At 43.2% G+C, this 19375-nt stretch overlaps 1 protein-coding gene across 1 annotated transcript in view; it reads right to left on the reverse strand.

Moving 5' to 3' along the window:
• The window catches only part of Grin2a (glutamate ionotropic receptor NMDA type subunit 2A), a 445415-nt gene that overhangs the window by 67047 nt on the left and 358993 nt on the right, over positions 1-19375 (reverse strand). The window contains exon 11 of the mRNA XM_005349294.3: positions 15343-15503. Coding sequence (XP_005349351.1) covers positions 15343-15503 — 161 coding nt within the window. The remainder of the gene's footprint in view (positions 1-15342; positions 15504-19375) is intronic.

The following is a 19375-nucleotide window of genomic DNA, read 5'->3' on the forward strand; positions in this document are numbered from 1 at the left end:
GCTTCAGATGGGTGGCTGAAGCAATTTGAGTTAAGCACATTCGGAAATGGAACAGCGTTGAAGGCTTCAGGGAAAGCCAGGAAATGTTCACACTATACACTCTTAGAATTGCCGAAGGAGAATTGAGCTATGAGTTTTCAAGTTACAGCCCAAGCATAAAGTCAACAATTATTAGTTGTAAGACATATGGTATCCATAGGAAAGAAGTTTGACTTAAATGGGAAAAAAACAAGGCTATTAATGGTACAGAATCTAAGAGATGACACAAGATGGCATTCTCAGCAGACTGCTTTACAAGACCGCTCGTCAGCAAGCTTTTCAACTGTCACCTTTTCGTGTGTGTGTGTGTGTGTGTGTTCATGTGTGTGTTCATGTGTGTGCAGGTATACATGGAGGCAGAGGACAGGCTCAGGAATTCCACTACCTCCTTTGGCCTGGGGCTCATCAAGTAGGTAGCTAGGCTGGCTAGCCAGCGAGCCTCAGGGGTCCACCTGTCTCTACCTCCCCAGTCTCCCCAGGGCATACCACTGTATACAGCTTTTTACGTGAATCCTGGGGATGAACTCAGTTCCTCATGCCCAGGACAAGCACTAGACCAACTGAACTGTCTCCTTGGCCCTCTGTCAACATTTTTCTGCACTTCCATTTAGTTTCCTTTCTTCCTCTTCCTTTCCCTCTGTCCCTATCTCTGAGTTTACAGAACTGTGAATGTACTTCACTCGGTGTCTCCCCACCTCCAGTTTTCCTATTTTTAGCGCTTTCTATGGAGGGCCTTGAGAATCTCGTAATATTGTTTTTGATGGAATTTAACAAGAAGTCATTCCAAAGACAAAAAGAAGAAAGATGTCTCTGGTTTCTTGAGGTTTTATTAAGGAAAAACAGCCCTAACCGTATGATGCGGTAGCAATTATTTTGGAGCTGTATTTGCAGCATGGGGGTGGATCTCAGAAACCAGGTCATTGTCGATCTGCCTCTCTCTGGAGATGACGCGATCCCATTTAGAACAGCTCGCTGAGCGCTGATGTCTACGCCCGCTTTCTAACTCAGCAGCTGAAAATGAACCACGTGTGCTTGCTTCTGTCTGACTGACAAATATAGCAAATAAGCCCCACTCAGATGGTACCCTTGAAAGAACTCGCTCGGCATAGCAACCATCCTGACGCACCCCACGTCTACCTTTTCCTCTGTCATTCTTGTGTTGTTGGACCAGTTTCTTTAGAGCGTAGAAATAAGGACACTGTGTGTTTTATCGGCTCTGAGGTCATTGCATGATAGGTTACATAAGATATTCATATTATACAGGATCATACAACTTCACTTTCTAATCTTGCCTTGAACTTTAATCCTATCCATCCAGCTCTATAGTCAACATTGCAAGTGGGAGGTGAGCTTGAGCCCTGTGCTTAACAATTCTACAATTCAATGATTCTGCTAAATAGCTAGTTGTGCAATCTGTTCCTCTTGATGATCTTCATGCTCCTCATCTTCTGAAGAGAATAAAAAGGTACCTAGCTCAGAGAGTATTGAATGTTGATTGAGGATATGTGTGCCATTCTCTCGGGGCTGCAGCTTATAGACTAACATCTCAGTGGGATGCAGATGACATGAAGATGGTGGTGTTGGTCAAAGGTACTTCCAATTTCATGTCAGGACCTAAAGTCACCTTCCCCCACATCTCCAATCACTCTGCTCTTCATCTAAATGTCTTCTCCTCTTCCTAATCCTCTCTCTCTAGAGATAACTCCATCTCTTGATAGTTAAGAGCTTAATATCTATAAGCCTGAAGATCATGGATACCTGAATCACAAACCCAGTTTCTGATAAAAACAGGCAACCCTGAAAGTCTTGGACTTTGAGAACCGGGTGAAAGATCAGCATTAGGTTTACAGTGAAGATGTTTCTGCCCTTGTGAGGATGTGGGATCACAGTTCTGTTTTTTTTTTTCTTCTTCAGACATATCATGAAGAAACATCTGAGAGTTAAGGGGATGACTCAGGACGTGCTGAACAAAGGACCAGAGGTCAATCACCAGCACTCAGTGTGGTGCTGTGTCCTTGTAATCCCAGTGCTTAGGATACCAGGACAGGAGAGTCTCTGGGGCTCACAGGCCAGCCTGATTAGCTGAGTTGGCTAAGCCCAAGTGAGGGACCAGGTCTCAAAAACAAGAAGGATGCTAGCTACCTAGGGAGGAGTGATGTCTGAGGCTGTTCTCGGGCTTCATATGCACCTGCAGATGCTCCAACTTTCTTCAGTGATGAACCGTGACCTGGTTCATCACTGAAGAAATCAAGCCAAAGAAGCCCTTTCCTCCCCTAAATTGCTCTTGGTGGGAGAGTTTAGTCACAGCAGCAGAGTGGACCAGAACATGTGCCATGTCTGGAATGCAGTTGACATCACTGACCCGCTGCACTGAAAACAACTAAGGTGACAATTTTTAGGTTAACTTTGTCACAATAAAAAAAATCAAAAGATAATTCTCCCTCTTTACTGCATATAAAGGAAGACAGTGAGCTTCGTCTGTCTATGGTGTTGGGCTGGGACAGAAATCAGATAGGAAGCTGGAGAATAGAGTATGAGGCTGTAGAGTTCAGCTGCTCAGGAAATGTGTGTGACTGCAGGTTTCTGTTTGCCCATGGATGGAAATGTCATAACGAAACTCGTGCATTTGCAGGAATAGTATATGCTAATAAAATATTAAACTTTTAAAAGAAGGGAAGGATGAAGAAAAGGTTGAACTTTTATATCAATATCAATGTACAACAACTGCACATGAAAATCAACTAAAATAAAAGCGCCAAATTATCCTACTGTGTCTTGAACTACTGGCTCTCTAGAGTCCAGGGGACCACATTTCCCTTCTATCTGGTATAGGAGCTTTACAGTTTGCCCCTTGCCAACACTGGGTGAATGACACCACATCTGTAAACCTAAATGCCTCTGCCCCACTCATCCTCTGTCTTCTCTTCTAGAGCAGATATTCTCAAAATCTGATTAGCATAAACCACCTAAATGGCTTATTCCGAGCCCCTTCCCCCTGGGACCCTGCTTCCCCTGGCATTCTGGGGCTCTTTCTGCTCCCATCCTTGCTGACTTAGATTTAGGCTACTGTGGTGGATGGTTCTGATCAACATGACTGGACTGGGATGTACCTAGGTTCATGAGGCACATCCCTGGGAGGATCACCAGCACTAAGTCCTCATCAACGGTTTGAACAGGCTATTGGGAACGGGGGAAACTACAGCAGGCCAGGCTTGACTGGAGGAGGTATGTCATCTTTTCCTGTTTGTACTCTGCTTCCTGTCTTCCAGGATGTGGGCAGTTCTTCCACACCCAACTTCCATGAGAGTGCAAGCTCTTAAATCATAGTCAAAATAATCTTTGAGTCCCCAGATTGTTCCTGTAGGTATCTGGTCATACATCCAGTTTTGTTTGAAGAGCTTGGTCTATAAACCTGGGGTCATTAGCAGCTTCTGCTCCATAGCTCATCTCTGAGATCATTCTGACCTCGGTATTTACACACTAAATCCTATTTTTCCCTGTGGCTTTAGTTAATAACATTTTTACTTTCGTATATTACAAATCCAAATATACAGAGAAACAGATTTTTTTAAAGTTTTTCTCCCCGTCTGCTTTTCTTCCAGCCTTGGATCATTCTAAAGATAAGCATTTGGTTTGTCTACTCTTTATGAACATGTCTCTATGCAACGTATTTATGAGACTCCTTAGAAGTCGCTGTTCTGAAATCCTCTCATGCCTCAGAACCACTAGCACCTTGTGGAGGATGGTCATCAAAATTCTCCATGAATACATGAGAATGCCCACACAAGACCCAGGAATCTGCATTTTAACAAATCATCATGTGACTCATATAGTTTTGCTCACTGGCAAGGCTGGGGAACACTAGAGTTAGAATTCTTTTCCTTAATCTTTCCTGATTTTTACCCTGATTTTATGTGATCTGTCTGAGTTCTGGCTGCAAATGTGGCTGGTGCAAATAAAAGAATCTCAGGGCTATTTCAGAGATCAAGTAGCCAGCACCAGTTTTTAAGTGGAGACAGTGAGACGAAGAGATGGCACGGCTTGTTCAAAGCCGTGGCTGGAGTATGGTAGGGCCGGGACTCAAAGTAGGGCACCACACCCAAGCTGAAGCTACTAGGTGGGCAAAGCCTTCTCGGGAAACAACGGCCAGTACTTCCTGGCTGTGCTTATGGAACTTGTTTCCTATTCTGTAGCTGCGACTGCGACCCATAGAGCCAGGGACGGGTGGCAGGAGCTAAGCTCCATATTTGGGGTCTTCTAAGCAGTGTCTGTTGAACCCCTGGGTGCTGAGGGCGATACAACAGAGATGTCATAAATCTCGGCAATTCAAGGATAGATGGGGTGCCTATCTTCCAGGGAGATGCTGTATGCAGTAAAGCAGGGCAGCGACTATCATCATCAGACACTAATATATTTAATAATGACAAAATTTAAGAAACAAGATATGAAAGGGAGGAATGGGATCTCTAGCTATGACAGAACTGATGTTTAGAAGACAGAAGGGGGAGGGTGTGGATACAGAAACAAAAAATGCACAAGGGGACTCGGAGCCATTCTGGGACAGAAGTTCACTATCTGAGGGCTTGGGGTCAGCTCTCATAGCATACCCCAAGAAAAATCCTAAATAATTGAAAGTGCAAAACAAGGGCTGAGGATGTAGCTCAGTTGGTAGTGTGTACACCAGGGGCTGAGGATGTGGCTCAGATGGTAGTGTGCAAGCCAGGGATTGAGGATGTGACTCAGTTGGTAGTGTGCAAGCCAGGAGCTAAGGATGTGGCTCAGTTGGTAGTGTGCAAGCCAGGGATTAGAGATGTGGCTCAGGTGGTCGTGTGCAGGCTAGGGGCTGAGAATGTAGCTGAGTTGGTAGTGTGCAAGCCAGGGGCTAAGGATGTGGCTGAGTTGGTAGTGTGCAAGCCAGGGATTGGAGATGTGGCTCAGTTGGTCATGTGCAGGACAGGGACTGGGGATGTGGCTCAGTCGGTAGGGTTCTCATTTAACATGCTTTAGGTCCTAGGTTTGATCACTGATAAACCAGGGTGGTGATGTGTGCCTGGTTACTCAGCACTTGTGACGTAAAAGCAAGATCAAAAGTTCAAGATTGTATTTGGTTACACAGAGAGCTAAAGATCAGCCTGGAAAACATGAGATCCTGTCTAGATAAGAGAGCAAGTCAAGTGTGGTAGCCATACCTGCAATTTTAGCACCTGGGAAAGTGAGTCTGAGTCTTGCTTGGGCAACATAGTGAGTTCTCAAAAAAATAAAATAAAATAAACAAATAAGCAAATAATGAAGTATACTAACGGGAGAGAATTATTCTGTAAGTTTAAGGTAAAGATTTTTGAGTTATAACTCAAAAGTCGAAAGCCATAGTTTCTGTGGGAAATTCTCTTTTACACTGTAAAGATATGTCACTCATATTGCTTTAGAAAAATGCTGATTGGTAAGTAGCTAGGCAAGAAGTATAGGTGAGAAAAACAGACGAAGAAAATTCTGAGAAGAGGAAAGGCAGAGTCATCAGCCAGATGCAGAGGAAGCAAGATGAGAATGCCAAACTGAGAAAAGGAACCAAGCCACGTGGCTAACATAGACAAGAATTATGGATTAATGCAAGTTGTAAGATCTAGTTAACAATAATCCTGAGTTAACAGGCCAAACATTTTATTATTGTTATAAATCTCTGTGTGTTTCTTTGGGACTGAAAAGCTGTAGGACCAGGTGATACAGATATTCTGTCTACACAAATTATATATTTGACAGCAAAATTAAAATATACATGGGAAAAATATCTTCAATAGGATAAAAATGTACTGGTTAAAAACTTTCCTTTCAAAAACAGGAATTTATGATGACTCTTAGTTCTATACAAAATAATGTTACAACTCACTGATAATAAAAATGTCCAAATTAAAATATATGTTGGTGCAAACTATATTTAGTAGAAACTGTTTAATAGGTCAACTGGGAACTGTATTGGTATCAACCCTGGAGAAATAAACTCTCTCTTACAGGGTAAATATCAATTTCCTTTGAAAAGAAATTTGTCAACATCTGCCAAAGTTACAATTATATTTAGTCCTTGACCAACTATTTCAAAAAATTAATTTTATATTACATGAGACATGTGTGGGTCATATCCGTTGTGCTATCATTTTCAAAAGCAAAATATTGGAGACAACCTAACAGTCTACCAGTGGGGCATTGGATAAATACAGCATGGCTCATTTACAAATGAAACCCTGTACACTGACACAGAACAACCTGAATTTGCCAGGGTGTAGATGCTGGATCAAATGTTCCTGGTTGCTATGGAGAGAGGGAATAAGGGAAGTGAAGAAGACCATGAAAGTAGAACCTAAGTGTTCGCCTGTCATGTGGTGTCTTAGGTGATACTGGGGATTACACCTGGTCATGCGCTCTACCACTGAGCTATATGCCCACCCCTCCAGCTTTCATGTTTTATCTAGAGGCAAGGCATTCCTAACTTGCCAACTGTGGTCTTGAACTCATTTTATGAGCTGGGAAGGCCTGGATTTATGTTCTTTCTGTCAAGGATTTTTGCATAGCTGGAATGATAGCCCTGCAACACCAGACCCAGCTACTATGGTTTTTGTTTTTGTTTTTCTGCTTAATTTTTGAACAGTACAAATGTATTATCTACTCAAATCTTAATTTATTCAAATAATTAACCATGAAGTCTGTTTAAAAAACACGTTATTTTCTGTCAGCATTAAACCCAATTAAGCCCAAATCTCCAAGATGGAGCCCTAACTTAGTCTCATCCCTAACAGCCTACAATACAGCTGTCACCTAAAGAATAATTCATATCCTTTTAACTATTGCTTCTACTTTGAAGTAACAGCCCAAAGTGGCTCCTACATGGGAAATAGAATACACAGCTAACCACCATTTGCCCAAGTTTTCCGAGATGGATGTCATAATTATTATATGGCTTTCAGAAAACAAGTTGTACAACTTAGAGTCTTGGTTGTTTTCTGCTTCTGTAATCCCCTTCCCCCTTTTGCATTGCATATGTTTAAAAGTGAATGGAAATAACCCATTTTGAGCTCTGGGTAGCAAAGGTATGACAGGGAGCCAGTCAGCCCTCAAGCATGTCATCTACACTGCGTTCATGGTCTGTCTGAAGCAATGATACAGATATCTGTGTCCTGTACCATGGCTAAGCTTGAAAGTCATTAAAAAAAACCCTTTTATGGTATCTGCTGAAGTTGAATATATACATCATTCCATGCCCCTGCAATTCCCATCTTAAATGTACAAAAGAAGGCACGTAGGCGGTCTCTTTAGAATGGTACCCATAATGCTCCAGCAGGATGGGTCTCAGACATTCACCAGAATTGAGAGGGATAAACTTGTGAAGTGTGCCAACCATGAAAATCTACACAGCGATGAGAAGTAAGACCTGTGATTCGATGCAACAATCTCACACAATCAGAATTCTGTGCTAAATAAGACAGACAAAAAATGGAGCAAAAGATGCTATTTTATTTTTAGGTTCAAATAGCAGGAACCAACCTTCAGCTTTGGAGGTGATAGGGATCGGGGAAGACAGTGCTAAAGATGGCACAGATGACTACCTGCTGGGCACCATCAACCCACAGTGTGAGGGAGCACAGAGCCATCCCGATTTATTTATTAGCAGACTTTTTTGTGGTTTTGTCATGCATTTAAAAACTTCAAAAAAAAAAAAACATTCCAAGCAGGAACAAGCCATGGCAAGCTGGAATAAGTCACGAATCATGGGTGAGTTTTGGATAAGTCATGGACTTAACTATTGAAAAATGTTCTTCCTGTCCATGCTAATACACCAAATTCCAAACATAGGGTTATTAGGGGAAGTGCTCTCCGATGAAATTTCAGAAGAACTGTGCATCAATCTGGGCTGATTGATAGTGCAGAGGGGTTTCCTCAGTCCCCCAAAAAGTAAGAAGCAAGAGGAAGCAGCTGCTGAGCTGTAGGGAGAGTGCAGCTATAGTCACGTGTTCAGGCTCAGAAACCCCAGATGATTGAGATCCCCACCAAAGCTAATTTTCTAGATAATCAAAAATGTTCTCATTATACAACTCCTTCTTTTAAAATGAAATCATTTTAATGGAATCCTCCTAAATTGTATTTCACACATCCCTGCCCTTTTGAAGATCCACAAATGGAGTTTAACCTTTGCAACAAATGACAACAATAGCAATTAAGGGCCATCTTGTGCCAGGTGCTACCCAAACTGTCTCTCTAACGCACCCCTCCATCTTATTCGCCACTGAATCCTTGTGCCTTAGTTCTTAGGATTATTTCTACTTTAAGTATAAGATCAGGTTGATTAAATAAAGGTCACGACACGCACAGAATTCACCGAGCCGATAGTGTGGAGAAGCAGTGACTGTCTCTGACTGGTATTTTTACTTCTCTTGTCTATAGAACTTGGGAAGGGTGCGTTCCTATGTGTCACATACATATGGTCAGTGCCAGATTCTTCCTCATGTATTCCCCAGCTTATGTGTTTAGAATGGGCCTCTCACTGGTCTCAGATCCACAGACTGGACGAGGCTGACTAACCAGGGATTCTCCTGTCTCCACCATCACCACCCACTCTTGCACTGGGATTTCAAAGCAATACCACCATATCTGTCTTTTATTTTAAACACAGGATCTTGTGAATCAAATCCCAGCATCTATGTGGGGTAAATACTCTAGCCAGCTGAACTGCCTTCCCTGACTTTTTTGTGTGTCTGTGTGTACACTTGCATGTGCAGACACACACATGAGCACATGTGTGTGCTCCAGAGGATGTCTTCTGTGTCCTCTTCTGCTGTTCTCCAGATTATTTATTGAAATGGGGGTTTTTCACTGAACCTAGAGCCTGCTGCTTTGTCTTGACTGACTGGCCAGGGAGCCCAAGGAATCCACCTGTCTCCACTCCCAAGTTGTACACTGCCTTTTGTCATATGGGGGTCGTAACAATTACTCTTGGTTGTCAACTTGACTACATCTGAAAGAGACTGGGCACACCTATGAGGGTTTCTTTCTCTCTTTTAAAACAGGATTTCTCTCTGTATCTTTGGAGTCTGTCCTAGAAATCCCTCTGTAGACCAGGCTGGCCTGAAACTCACAGAGATCCACCCATCCCTGCCTCCCTAGTTCTGGGACTAAAGGCCTGAACCGCTGTCTGTCTGAGGTTTTCTTTCTTTCTTTGTTTGTTTGTAAATGTGGGAAGACCAACTTTTAATCCGGACCTTTTGAATTGGGAAAATCCATCTTAAATCTGGTTCTCACCTTCTGCTAGCAGAAGGACATGGAAGAAGGAAGCTTGATCTCGCCTGCACACTATCTCTGGCAAGTCTGTTCACTGACATCACACCCAACTGCTTTCGAGTTCTGGTGTCTACTGAAGACCAGATGAGACATCCAGCCTCATGGACTGAGCAACTACAAGATTCTTGGACTTTCTACTAGTAAACAGACATTGTGGGACCAGCTGGACCACGGCCTATAAGCCATTCTAATAAATCCCCTTTATAATACATGATATATATTCTCTATCAGTTCAGTTTCTCTAGAAAATACTGACTAATACAGATTTTGGTACCAGAAGTGGATGATAGGCAAGACAATACTGATGTCCCTCAGACCCACCAATAGTTGCCTCTAGACCTGTAACCAGACTTGAGGCAAAGCAGGCTCATAGAGCAGGAGTAGAAAGTGCAGCATATAGGGAAGTACACTACACTATTCCAGAGCTTAATGAGTCTGCTAATTCGTTCAATCAGAAGTCTGGGCAACAAGTGTGGGAATGAATTTTAAGAGCATGGGATAATGGTGGAAGGAACATAAAGCTAGATCAGGCTGAGTTTATTGACATGGGCCCACTGGGTGGAGATTCTAGGTTTAATATGAAAGGTGTCAAGAGCTTGTTTGAATTGTTGGTTGAAGCATTTGTCCAAAAGTGGCATACTGAAAGAGATGCCTGACATCCCTTGACTTGGTGTTGCTGAAGGGATTTTGAATGTTTAGGGACATTGGAATGCTAGAGTAGATACACTGTGTAAAACCTAATCCTTCACAGTGGGAAACCCAGCCCTTCACTAATCCTAAAGACACGAATGGTGAGAAAGTCACCAACACATTTGAAGAGCTTTGTTGTCTTTTTTTTTCTTGTGCCAGACCTTAGGGTTGGAGATGCTGCTGCTCAGGTGGATGAATTAAATGAAAGGGGCTTGGGCTCTGAGGCAGAGGGGTGAGGTGGCAGCACTAAGTTACAAAAAGCAAGGTGATCCTGGTTATCACCATGGGCATCATAGACAAATGGATGTTCATAATGGCATGGCCCATAACGATCAGCATACACAAAGTGATTTCGTGATGGCATGATGTATATGAACCTTTGGTACTCCCTAATCCAGTGGTTCTCAGCCTTCCTAATGCTATGACCCCTTAATACAGTTCCTCATGCTGTGGTGATCCCCAGCCATAAAATTATTTTTATTGCTACTTCATAACTGAAATCTTGTTAGTATTATAAATCATAATGCAAATATCTGATATGCACATAGTCTTAGGTGACCCCTGTGAAAAGATCATTTAACCCCCAAAGAGGTGTGACCCACAGGTTTGAGAACCAACAGGTTAATCAATTATGATGTTTCTAGGCATGAAATAGATAAGAAGTGGTAGCATGATTAGTAGAAACCCAGAGACAGAAATTGGGGTTCAACCTGAAGGTTAGAAAAGGAAAACAGCCAGCCACTGGCTCTTACCTCTACCTCAGTCTGAAATGGTGATCCTGCGTCCAGGAATCTCAGAATGAGACAGCGTGTGAGAGTGGTATTCTCCTGTCTTATATTCCTCTCTAGTGCTGGGATTGAAGGTGTGCACCAATACCACCAGGTCTCTATGGCAAACTAGTGTGGCTACTGGGATTAAAGGGGTGTATCACCATTGCCTAGTCTTTAAGGCTGATCAGTGCAGTTGTTTTATTCTTTGAATTTCAGGCAAGCTTTATTTATTAAAATACAAATAAAATAACACTATGAGAAGTCTACTAAATTTTTGTTTTCATCTGCGTAAGTGGAAAAATTCTCAAACAAACGAAAGAAAGGCTACACTGGATCATGGCAAAGGGGATCTCAGCCTGTGAATCAGTTTCCAGATTTGAGCCAGTTTGCAAATCCAGAACCTCTTGAGTGAAAGATACCCAGGTTTCCCTGAAGAAGACCTTACTAAAATACCTAAATGTTTTACTGTTAGCCTTTTTCCAGTCCTGCCCCAGAGGGACGCATGGCCTTTTACAAGGGGAACTGAGAATTAGAGGAAAGGAAACAAGAGGCTTTCTGGGGTCTGTTGGATATTAACTCTGAATTGGCACTGGTTCTGGAAGACCCCAAGAAATATTGTGGCCCTCAGCTAAAGTAAGGGGCATATGGAGATCAGGAGGGTGGGCTGAAGTCCAACTCTCAGAAGGCACAGAGAGTTTCCAAAATCACCCTGTGGTTATTTCCCCAGTCCCACAATGTATAATTGAGAGAGATATTCATAGAAGTTGTCAGGATTCTCACATTAGTTTTCTAATGCATGAAGTGGGGACTATTACAGTTTGAGTGGAACCTGGAACAGAAGAAGGCTCTTCAACAGGTCTAGGCTGATCTGCAGGCTGCTCCACATTTGTACCATACGATCCAGCAGGCCCAATGGTAAACAGAGTGTCTATGTAGAATAGGGATGCTGTTTGCAAGTCCTATAGGTGGATCACAGAAGAGACTTTTGGGATTTTTGGAGCAAGGCTCTACCTTCATGTGCAGACAACTATTCTCCCTTTGAAAGACAGATCAGAGAGGGACTTGATCGGGGGAGGGGGAGGGAAATGGGAGGCGGTGGCAGGGAGGAGGCAGAAATCCTTAATAAATAAATAAATTAAAAAAAAAAGACAGATCTTGGCCTGACATTGAGCCTTGGAGGAAAATGAATACCTGACCATGCGTCGTCAAGTTACCATGTGACCTGAACTGCCTATCATGAGCTGGGTGTTATCTGATCCACGAAGCCATAAAGTTGGATATTCACAGCAGCAATTTATTATCAAATGGAAGTGGTATAGATATGACTGGGCCCAGGCAGACCCTGCAGGCATGAACAAGTTATGTGAAGAAGTTGCAGAAATGCCTGGGTTGTCTACTTCCATTACCCTGCCATGGATTACCCAGCATGCACCAGTAGCTGCATGGTCAGATGATCAGTATGGTCCTATAATCAGCTGCCTGAGGAAGGGAAGACTAAGGACTTGGCTTACGGATGGTTCTACATGTTATGTAGGCATCACCCAGAATTGGAAAACTGTAGAATTACAGTCTCCTGAGACAATCCCAAAAGACATTGGTGATGGGAAATCTTCATAGTGGGCTGAACCTCAGGCAGTACACATGACATACAGGTTTTTTTGGGGGGAGGAGAAATGGACAGATATGAAATTGTTCACTGACTCATAGGCTGGATGGTCAGAATGTAGAAAATTGATGAGAAAGACATCTGGGGAAGAAGTATATGGATAGATCTCTGCAAATGGGCAAAGAATGAGAAGATACCTGTGTCCCATATATCTTGTCCCATACCAAAGGTGACCAGCAGAGGAAGAGCTCAGTACTCAAGCAGATAGGATAACCCATTCTGTGAGCAGTCAGCCTCTCTCCCCAACCATCCCTGTCATTGCCCAATGGACCCACAAAGTAGCCATGGTGACGCAGATGGGGGCTCTACATGGGCCCCACAACATAGAGTTCCACTCACCCAGGCTGCTCTGACTACAACTGCTGCTTAGTGCTAGATCTACCAACAGCAGAGACCAACACTGAGCCCCAGATACGGCACCATTCCCCTAGGTGGCCAGCCAGCAATCTGGTAGCAGGTTGACTACATTGGACCACTTCCTCTGTGGACAGGACAAGGCTTTGTCCTTACTGGAGTAGATACTTATTCTAGTTATGGAATAATGCAAGTAATGCTTCTCTGCCAAAACTACCAACCACTGATTTATAGAGCTCTACCCAGTATTGTTTCTGACCAAGGAACTCACATTACAGCCAGAGAAGTATGACAATGATTCCATGATCATGAAGTGCACTGGTCTTACTATCTTACTTCTCCTCTATCCTGAAACATCTTGCCAGATAGAAAGATAAAATAGCCCTTTGAAGACAGAATTAAAGAGCCAGTTAGGTGGCAGCAGTCTGGAGGGCTGGAGCAGTGCTTTCTTAAAGGAGGTATATGTCTTGAATCAACATCCAATATATGTATGTTATGGGTTCTCCCATAGCCAGGATCCATGGGTCCAGGAATCAAGGGCTGGAAAAGTGCATAGTTCTGTTCACTATTACTCCTAGTGACCCACTGGTAAAACTGTTTTCTCTTCCTGAGACCTTAAGTTCTGCTGGCCTAAAAGTTTTGGTTTCAGAGCAGAGAGCACTCAAGCCAGAAGACAGAATAAATATTCACTGAACTGGAAGCTCAGATTTCCCCATGGCCACGCTGGGCTTCTGATGCCCTTAAGCTAACAGGCAAAGAAAGGAATAACAGTGCTAACAAAGGAGACTGATCTAGATTACCATGGGGAAATGGGATTGCTTCTCTACAAGGCAGGTAAGAAAGATCATGTCTGGAGTGCAGGAGATCCTTTAGGGTGTCTCTTGGTGCTACCATGTCTTGTGATTAAAGTTAATGGGGGACTACAGCAGCCTAATCCAGGCAGGATGACAAACGGCACAGCCCCAGGAGGAATGAGTGTATGGTTCACTCCTCCAGGAAAAGAGCCAGGACGTTCTGAAGTGCTTGCTGAGGGTAAAAGAAAGTACAGAATGGGTAGTAGAGGAAGGGAGTTATAAACATCAGCTGGCGACGTGACCAGCTGCAGAAATGAGGATAATAGTTAGCATAACTGTCTCTGTCGTAGTTTGTTAGGATGTGTTTTTACAGATATTCATGTTTTTTCCTCATTATATTTATCATGCAATATAACATCAATTAAGAGAATATCAGTATTTATCATATTTGAGTTTTAGTGTTAAAAGAATGTCCCTCAAGGGACATTACCACCTACTCTAAAATTTATAATGTGCTTACAGTTGTACAAGTGATAGTTACATCAGGTGTAATTATGACCTGGTTATTGTTTTCATTTGTAGATGAAGGTAAACCATAAGGAAATATGATTGTGTATCAAGTTGACAAGGCATGGATTAGTGATGGCTATTCTTGGTTAACAACCTGACTACATCTGGAATTAATTAAAACCCAATTGGCTGGATAGGCCTGTTAGGATTTTATTTCTTAATTAAATCATTTTAAGTGGGAAGACCCACTTTTAATCCAGATCTTTTGACATGGAAAGATGCATCTTTAATCTAGGCTACCCTTCTGCTGTCAGCCTGTATAAAGGCTAGATGAAGAAGGTGTGCTCTCTGTCTGCTTGCTCTTGATGGCTGGTGTATATCGAAGATCAGCTGGGAAATCCAACCTCATGAACTGAACAACTACTGTATTATTGGACCTTCCACTGATAGACATAGTTGAACTAATTGGATAACAGCCTGTGAGTCATTCTAATAAACCCCCTTTATACCTTTATATGTGGGAGCGCATGCGCAAGCACACACACACACACACACACACACACACACACACACACACACACACACATTCTATTAGTTCTGTTCCTCTAGAGACTCCTGACTAATACAGCTCTATTCCATCATGTCAATGGGTGGACAAGAACACTGGCTGGGTTTTTAGAAAAGATTTGAGCTCTTATCTCTTTCCTTTCTCCTTCACACCTTTGTTCAGTGTATCTAGAATGAAATTTAGAATGTCTGCATTCCAGACACAGACTTTGCCTCTGAGCCTCATCCCCAGCCACCTCCATCAATAGTGCACTGTTAAGCTGTTAGTGTTCCACCCTCCCCAAATAACCTAATGGAAATCTAGTTTTACTTCCTTAAACTCTCAACCTTTTTAGGTCTTTCTACTTGGCTAAAATATCCCATGGAGTTGGAGACCAACTTCTTTACCAGCTTGCAGAACCCCCTTGGGCTTTTCACATATCCACGCTTTGTGGGCTGCTTCCTTTTAACAGGCAGCCCATGATGCTCATCAGATTAACACAAACACTCCTCTGCTGGAGGCCCTCGAGCCTGCAGGACCTCTCCAGAAAACAGGCAGTCTCACAGATAAGCACCAAGGCATGCAGAGTCTGTTGCTGTCACGTTTAAGCACTGATGCCTGCCGAGAAGAAGGAGCCATTGTCCTTACCCTGTTTTCAAGCTGACCAAGGCGTCCTCTACTCCCCTCTGGTTGAATTTGGTCATGTACTGGTGCATATAGGGGTAGTTGTTACGGATATTCCTCTCTGTACTCCCATTGGGTACTGTCCCAAATCGGAAAGGCGGGGAATAGTCGTGAGGTCTCTGAAACTGGAGGAGAGGGTTAGGGGAGGGAGGGATGAAAAGAAGAGAGAGAAGAAACCAGTGAGCATTCGCACAGTGACAGAGGTTCAGGATGCAGCAGTACAGAACAGTGAGAAGACCCTTTACAGCCTTAATCCCATCTCCTGTGGATCTGTGATCACCAGGAAGGTGGAGATAGCATTTGACTTGTGTTTTCATTTCTGCTTCCTATACCAAGTACACGCCAAGCACACACCATGGTCTGTGGTTCAATGAACATTTTCTGAGGCTAGCTCATGCTAGGCATACAGTTGGCACCAAGATATGCCAAGGCTAGCTCATGTTAGGCATACAGTTGGCACCAAGACATGCTGAAGGAGTTCAGGACCTACTTTTTCCACATTCACTTACCTGTTTTATGATGAGTTTTTCCTTTTTGTGGTTACTACCAGTCACATCTTGCTCTCATCTCCAGAAAATGGCTGTGTACTGTCACTCGTCCATCTTCCATTCTCTCAGCCATTCACACAGGCAGTATCTGTGGGATCCTAACCAATGTCATCCACAATGGCAGACCCAGGAAAAGTTTGTGAGCCAAAGTTCCCACTGACTTTGTTTCCTTGGATTCTCAGATTTGCATGAAAGTTTTCTATGACTGACTGGTACTATCTGCCTATAGCGCTCTCTCTCTCTCTCTCTCTCTCTCTCTCTCTCTCTCTCTCTCTCTCTCTCTCTCTCTGTGTGTGTGTGTGTGCATGTGTGTAAGCATTGTGTTCATGTGTGTGCTGCTGCTCATATGTATGCCTGTATTTGAAGGGTAGAGATCAACCTTAGATATCATTCCTCAAGACAAATCCACCTTATGTTTCGAGGCAGGGTCTTTCACTGAACTTGGAACTCTCCAGTCTGGTCTGGATGGAGTTCTGGGAGAAGAAACTCGAGGTTCATGCCTACAAGGCACCTGGCTGACTGAACAATCACTCCAGCCCCATGTTTACATATTTAAAATATGTTATTAATATAAGATTAATTATACACAATTACCAGTTTTGTTAGAACTTTTATGTGCATATATAATGTACTTAGATCATGTTTCAGGATATTCAACCCAATTAGAAGTCAATTGGTGTAGCCTGAATCCTAGAAATACAGCTGCTCCCAGAGGGAGCAGAGGCAGGGGTCATGCAGTAGGGACCGCCTCAGAACTCCCCCACAGAGTCTCTGAAGACTGAATAATGTAACACTTGCCAAATTCTGCAATGGAGAAAGGGTTGGAAATGATGCTTTAGTACTTTTTGTTCATTATGGGCAAAACCAAGCGGTCCCTCGGCACTTTCTGCAGACTGAGAGTTGTCACTAAAGTAGAAGGCAATAGTCACTAGGGCCTGGGTTTTGTCAGTTTAGCTACTTTGTGCTGACTGACATCTCCCAGGACTCACATGGGAGTAGCAGTGTGCTCCAGCGTTCAAAAATATCGGTCATGCAACCTCACGTAAGTTCAGATATGAGGCTAACTGTACAACTCCATCATGTATGCGAGGAAACCGAGACTTGGGTTATACAACCTGTGCAAAAGCTGGGAGTGGTGGTGCACTCAGTCTGAGGCAGGAAGGTCACAAGTTCAAGGCCAACCAGGGCCACACATGGAGACATTGCCTCAAAAATGGACTATATAAGGAGGACATGGGGATCCTGAAATGGCAAGAATGCCCAGCAAACTTGTGCCAATGCTAGAATGAGAGTCCAGGGATCTCTGCAACTGGCAGACCATGAGCTTTCTGCAGAACCAAGAACTGCTAGAGACAGTGGCCAAGCTTACTCAAGAGCAAGATCAACTGGAGGCACTGGTGTTGCTTCTAAAACTCACACTTCTTTCCATTGTTAGTTTAGAAATTCCAGTTGAAAATCATTTTGTTGAAATGACTTGTGCTACAGCAAAATTGGCAGCTATAACTAGACCTGGGAGAAGGGGCCATCCATTGTCTAAGCTAGAGCCTCCTGCCTGGCGGAACCTTACAGAGAGGGGGGGAGGCAGAGGGGGAGGGAGAGAGCATATGTGTATCCATGTGCATGTGTATGGCATGCATATTACATGCGTGTTTGTGCGCATGTATGTGCAAGGAGATAAACGTGTGTATATGTGTGTGCATGAATGTGCATGCATACATGTGTATGTATGAACAGGAATGTGTTCATTCACATACATGCATGTATGAGCATGCATGCATGTGTGTATTGTATGTATATGTGTGCATATATGTACATATGTGTATATAGGTATGTGTGTACATGTGCACTGTATGAACACACGTGTGTGTGCATGCAGCACACGGTTCTGTGTGCTCATTCTACCATACAGCAACCTTGCTCATCACCAGAAGAGAAAGTGCAAGCTCAGACTGCCTTGTACAGTAGCTGCAGACTGTGGGGTAACAGTCTTCATGGAGCCACTCATAAATCTAGTTGTTGGAGCTGACATTGCCAATCTCCAGGGACACAGGAGAGGGTCTGTTTGACTAAAAGCCTTCCACTTCTCTCTTAGACTGATGCAGCGATGCAGCACTAAGATGCATTTTTCCCCTTGCCTCTGATTTGCACAAAGACAGACAAATCCTAAGTCCCACATCTTAGGATAGCAATGACAGCCCCCATCAACACCCAGACCTTCCTCACTAGATCAAAGACTGTCAATTTGTTAAACACTGATTCACTAGACACTTTTCATTGCTACCTGTACACGCACATGCATGCACATGCACGCAAACACACACACACACACACACACACACACACACACACACCTTAGAGGTGGTCATTCTTTCTACATGTAACACACTCTGATGCCACAATGCAATTTTTCCTGGATTTGAAAGTATGTTCGTGTATTTCAAAGTTGAAATAAAATGTACACAACAAAGAACATATCATTTAAAAGATTTAAATGTGCTTTTCACTGGCAGTAAACACACTCACTTTGTGAACACATCACTACTATGCATCCATAGGTTCACTGTTTAAAGTTTAAAGGTCATTGTTTAAAGATCCCAAACCTTCACATAAATTCTATGGCTCACTGGAGAGTCAGGACCCTCTATCTGAAAAGGGTCATGGTGGCTCATCTTTCTCAACTGCACTGTGGACGGACCCATGATTCCTACTGGAATGATTTCTGGTGAGATACTTCCTCCCAGCCAGGGTCCCTTGCAAGCAGAGAGGAGCAGGTGCAGCTTCAGTGAAGGTAGGGGTGGCACAGAACCTCCTATGTCAATGGGAGCACAGAGTAGTGGGTCCAGATCAAGAAAGTCCCTTCCAGCTCCTGATGCTCCTCATCTCCCACTTAGGAACTGGGTTGTTTGGAGCAGTCCATGAAGCCCACTGAAACTGTTTCTCTTATCTATACATTATGCATAGCTTTGGGAATTAGCTATATCCTGCTTGAAATGGCATGTAATTCAATTGCTTCACGCAGATCATATTACATGTTCCATAGTGATCACATGTGTGCTGTTCTTGGTAACTGTCATCACTCAGCATAGCTTTAGCCAGTCTCCTTCCAGCATGGAGAATATAGGATCTTTCCCTAATTTTCTTTCATCTCTATTCAGTGTGAGGACAGGTTTGAAGGTCATCGAAGTGAATAACCAATGGCATTCACTTATGATGGAGGAGATAGACACAGAGCTAAGAAATACAATTTTCAAAATAAATCTCAGCAATTAACCAGGACATTTCTTCACTCTGTATCCTTACGAAGCCAAAGCTATAGACTTGGGGAAGGCGTTCCTTGGGTGTCTATAAACTGGAAATACCTAGTAACTGGTATCTCTTGTCCTAGCCTGGTCCTCAGAGGGTGAGCCATTTGTGTTCAGGTGCACCAGTTTGTGAGTGTGGTACATGTT

Source organism: Microtus ochrogaster, chromosome 7, assembly GCF_000317375.1.
Source record: "Microtus ochrogaster isolate Prairie Vole_2 chromosome 7, MicOch1.0, whole genome shotgun sequence".
In the NCBI taxonomy this organism is placed as follows: Eukaryota; Metazoa; Chordata; class Mammalia; order Rodentia; family Cricetidae; genus Microtus; species Microtus ochrogaster.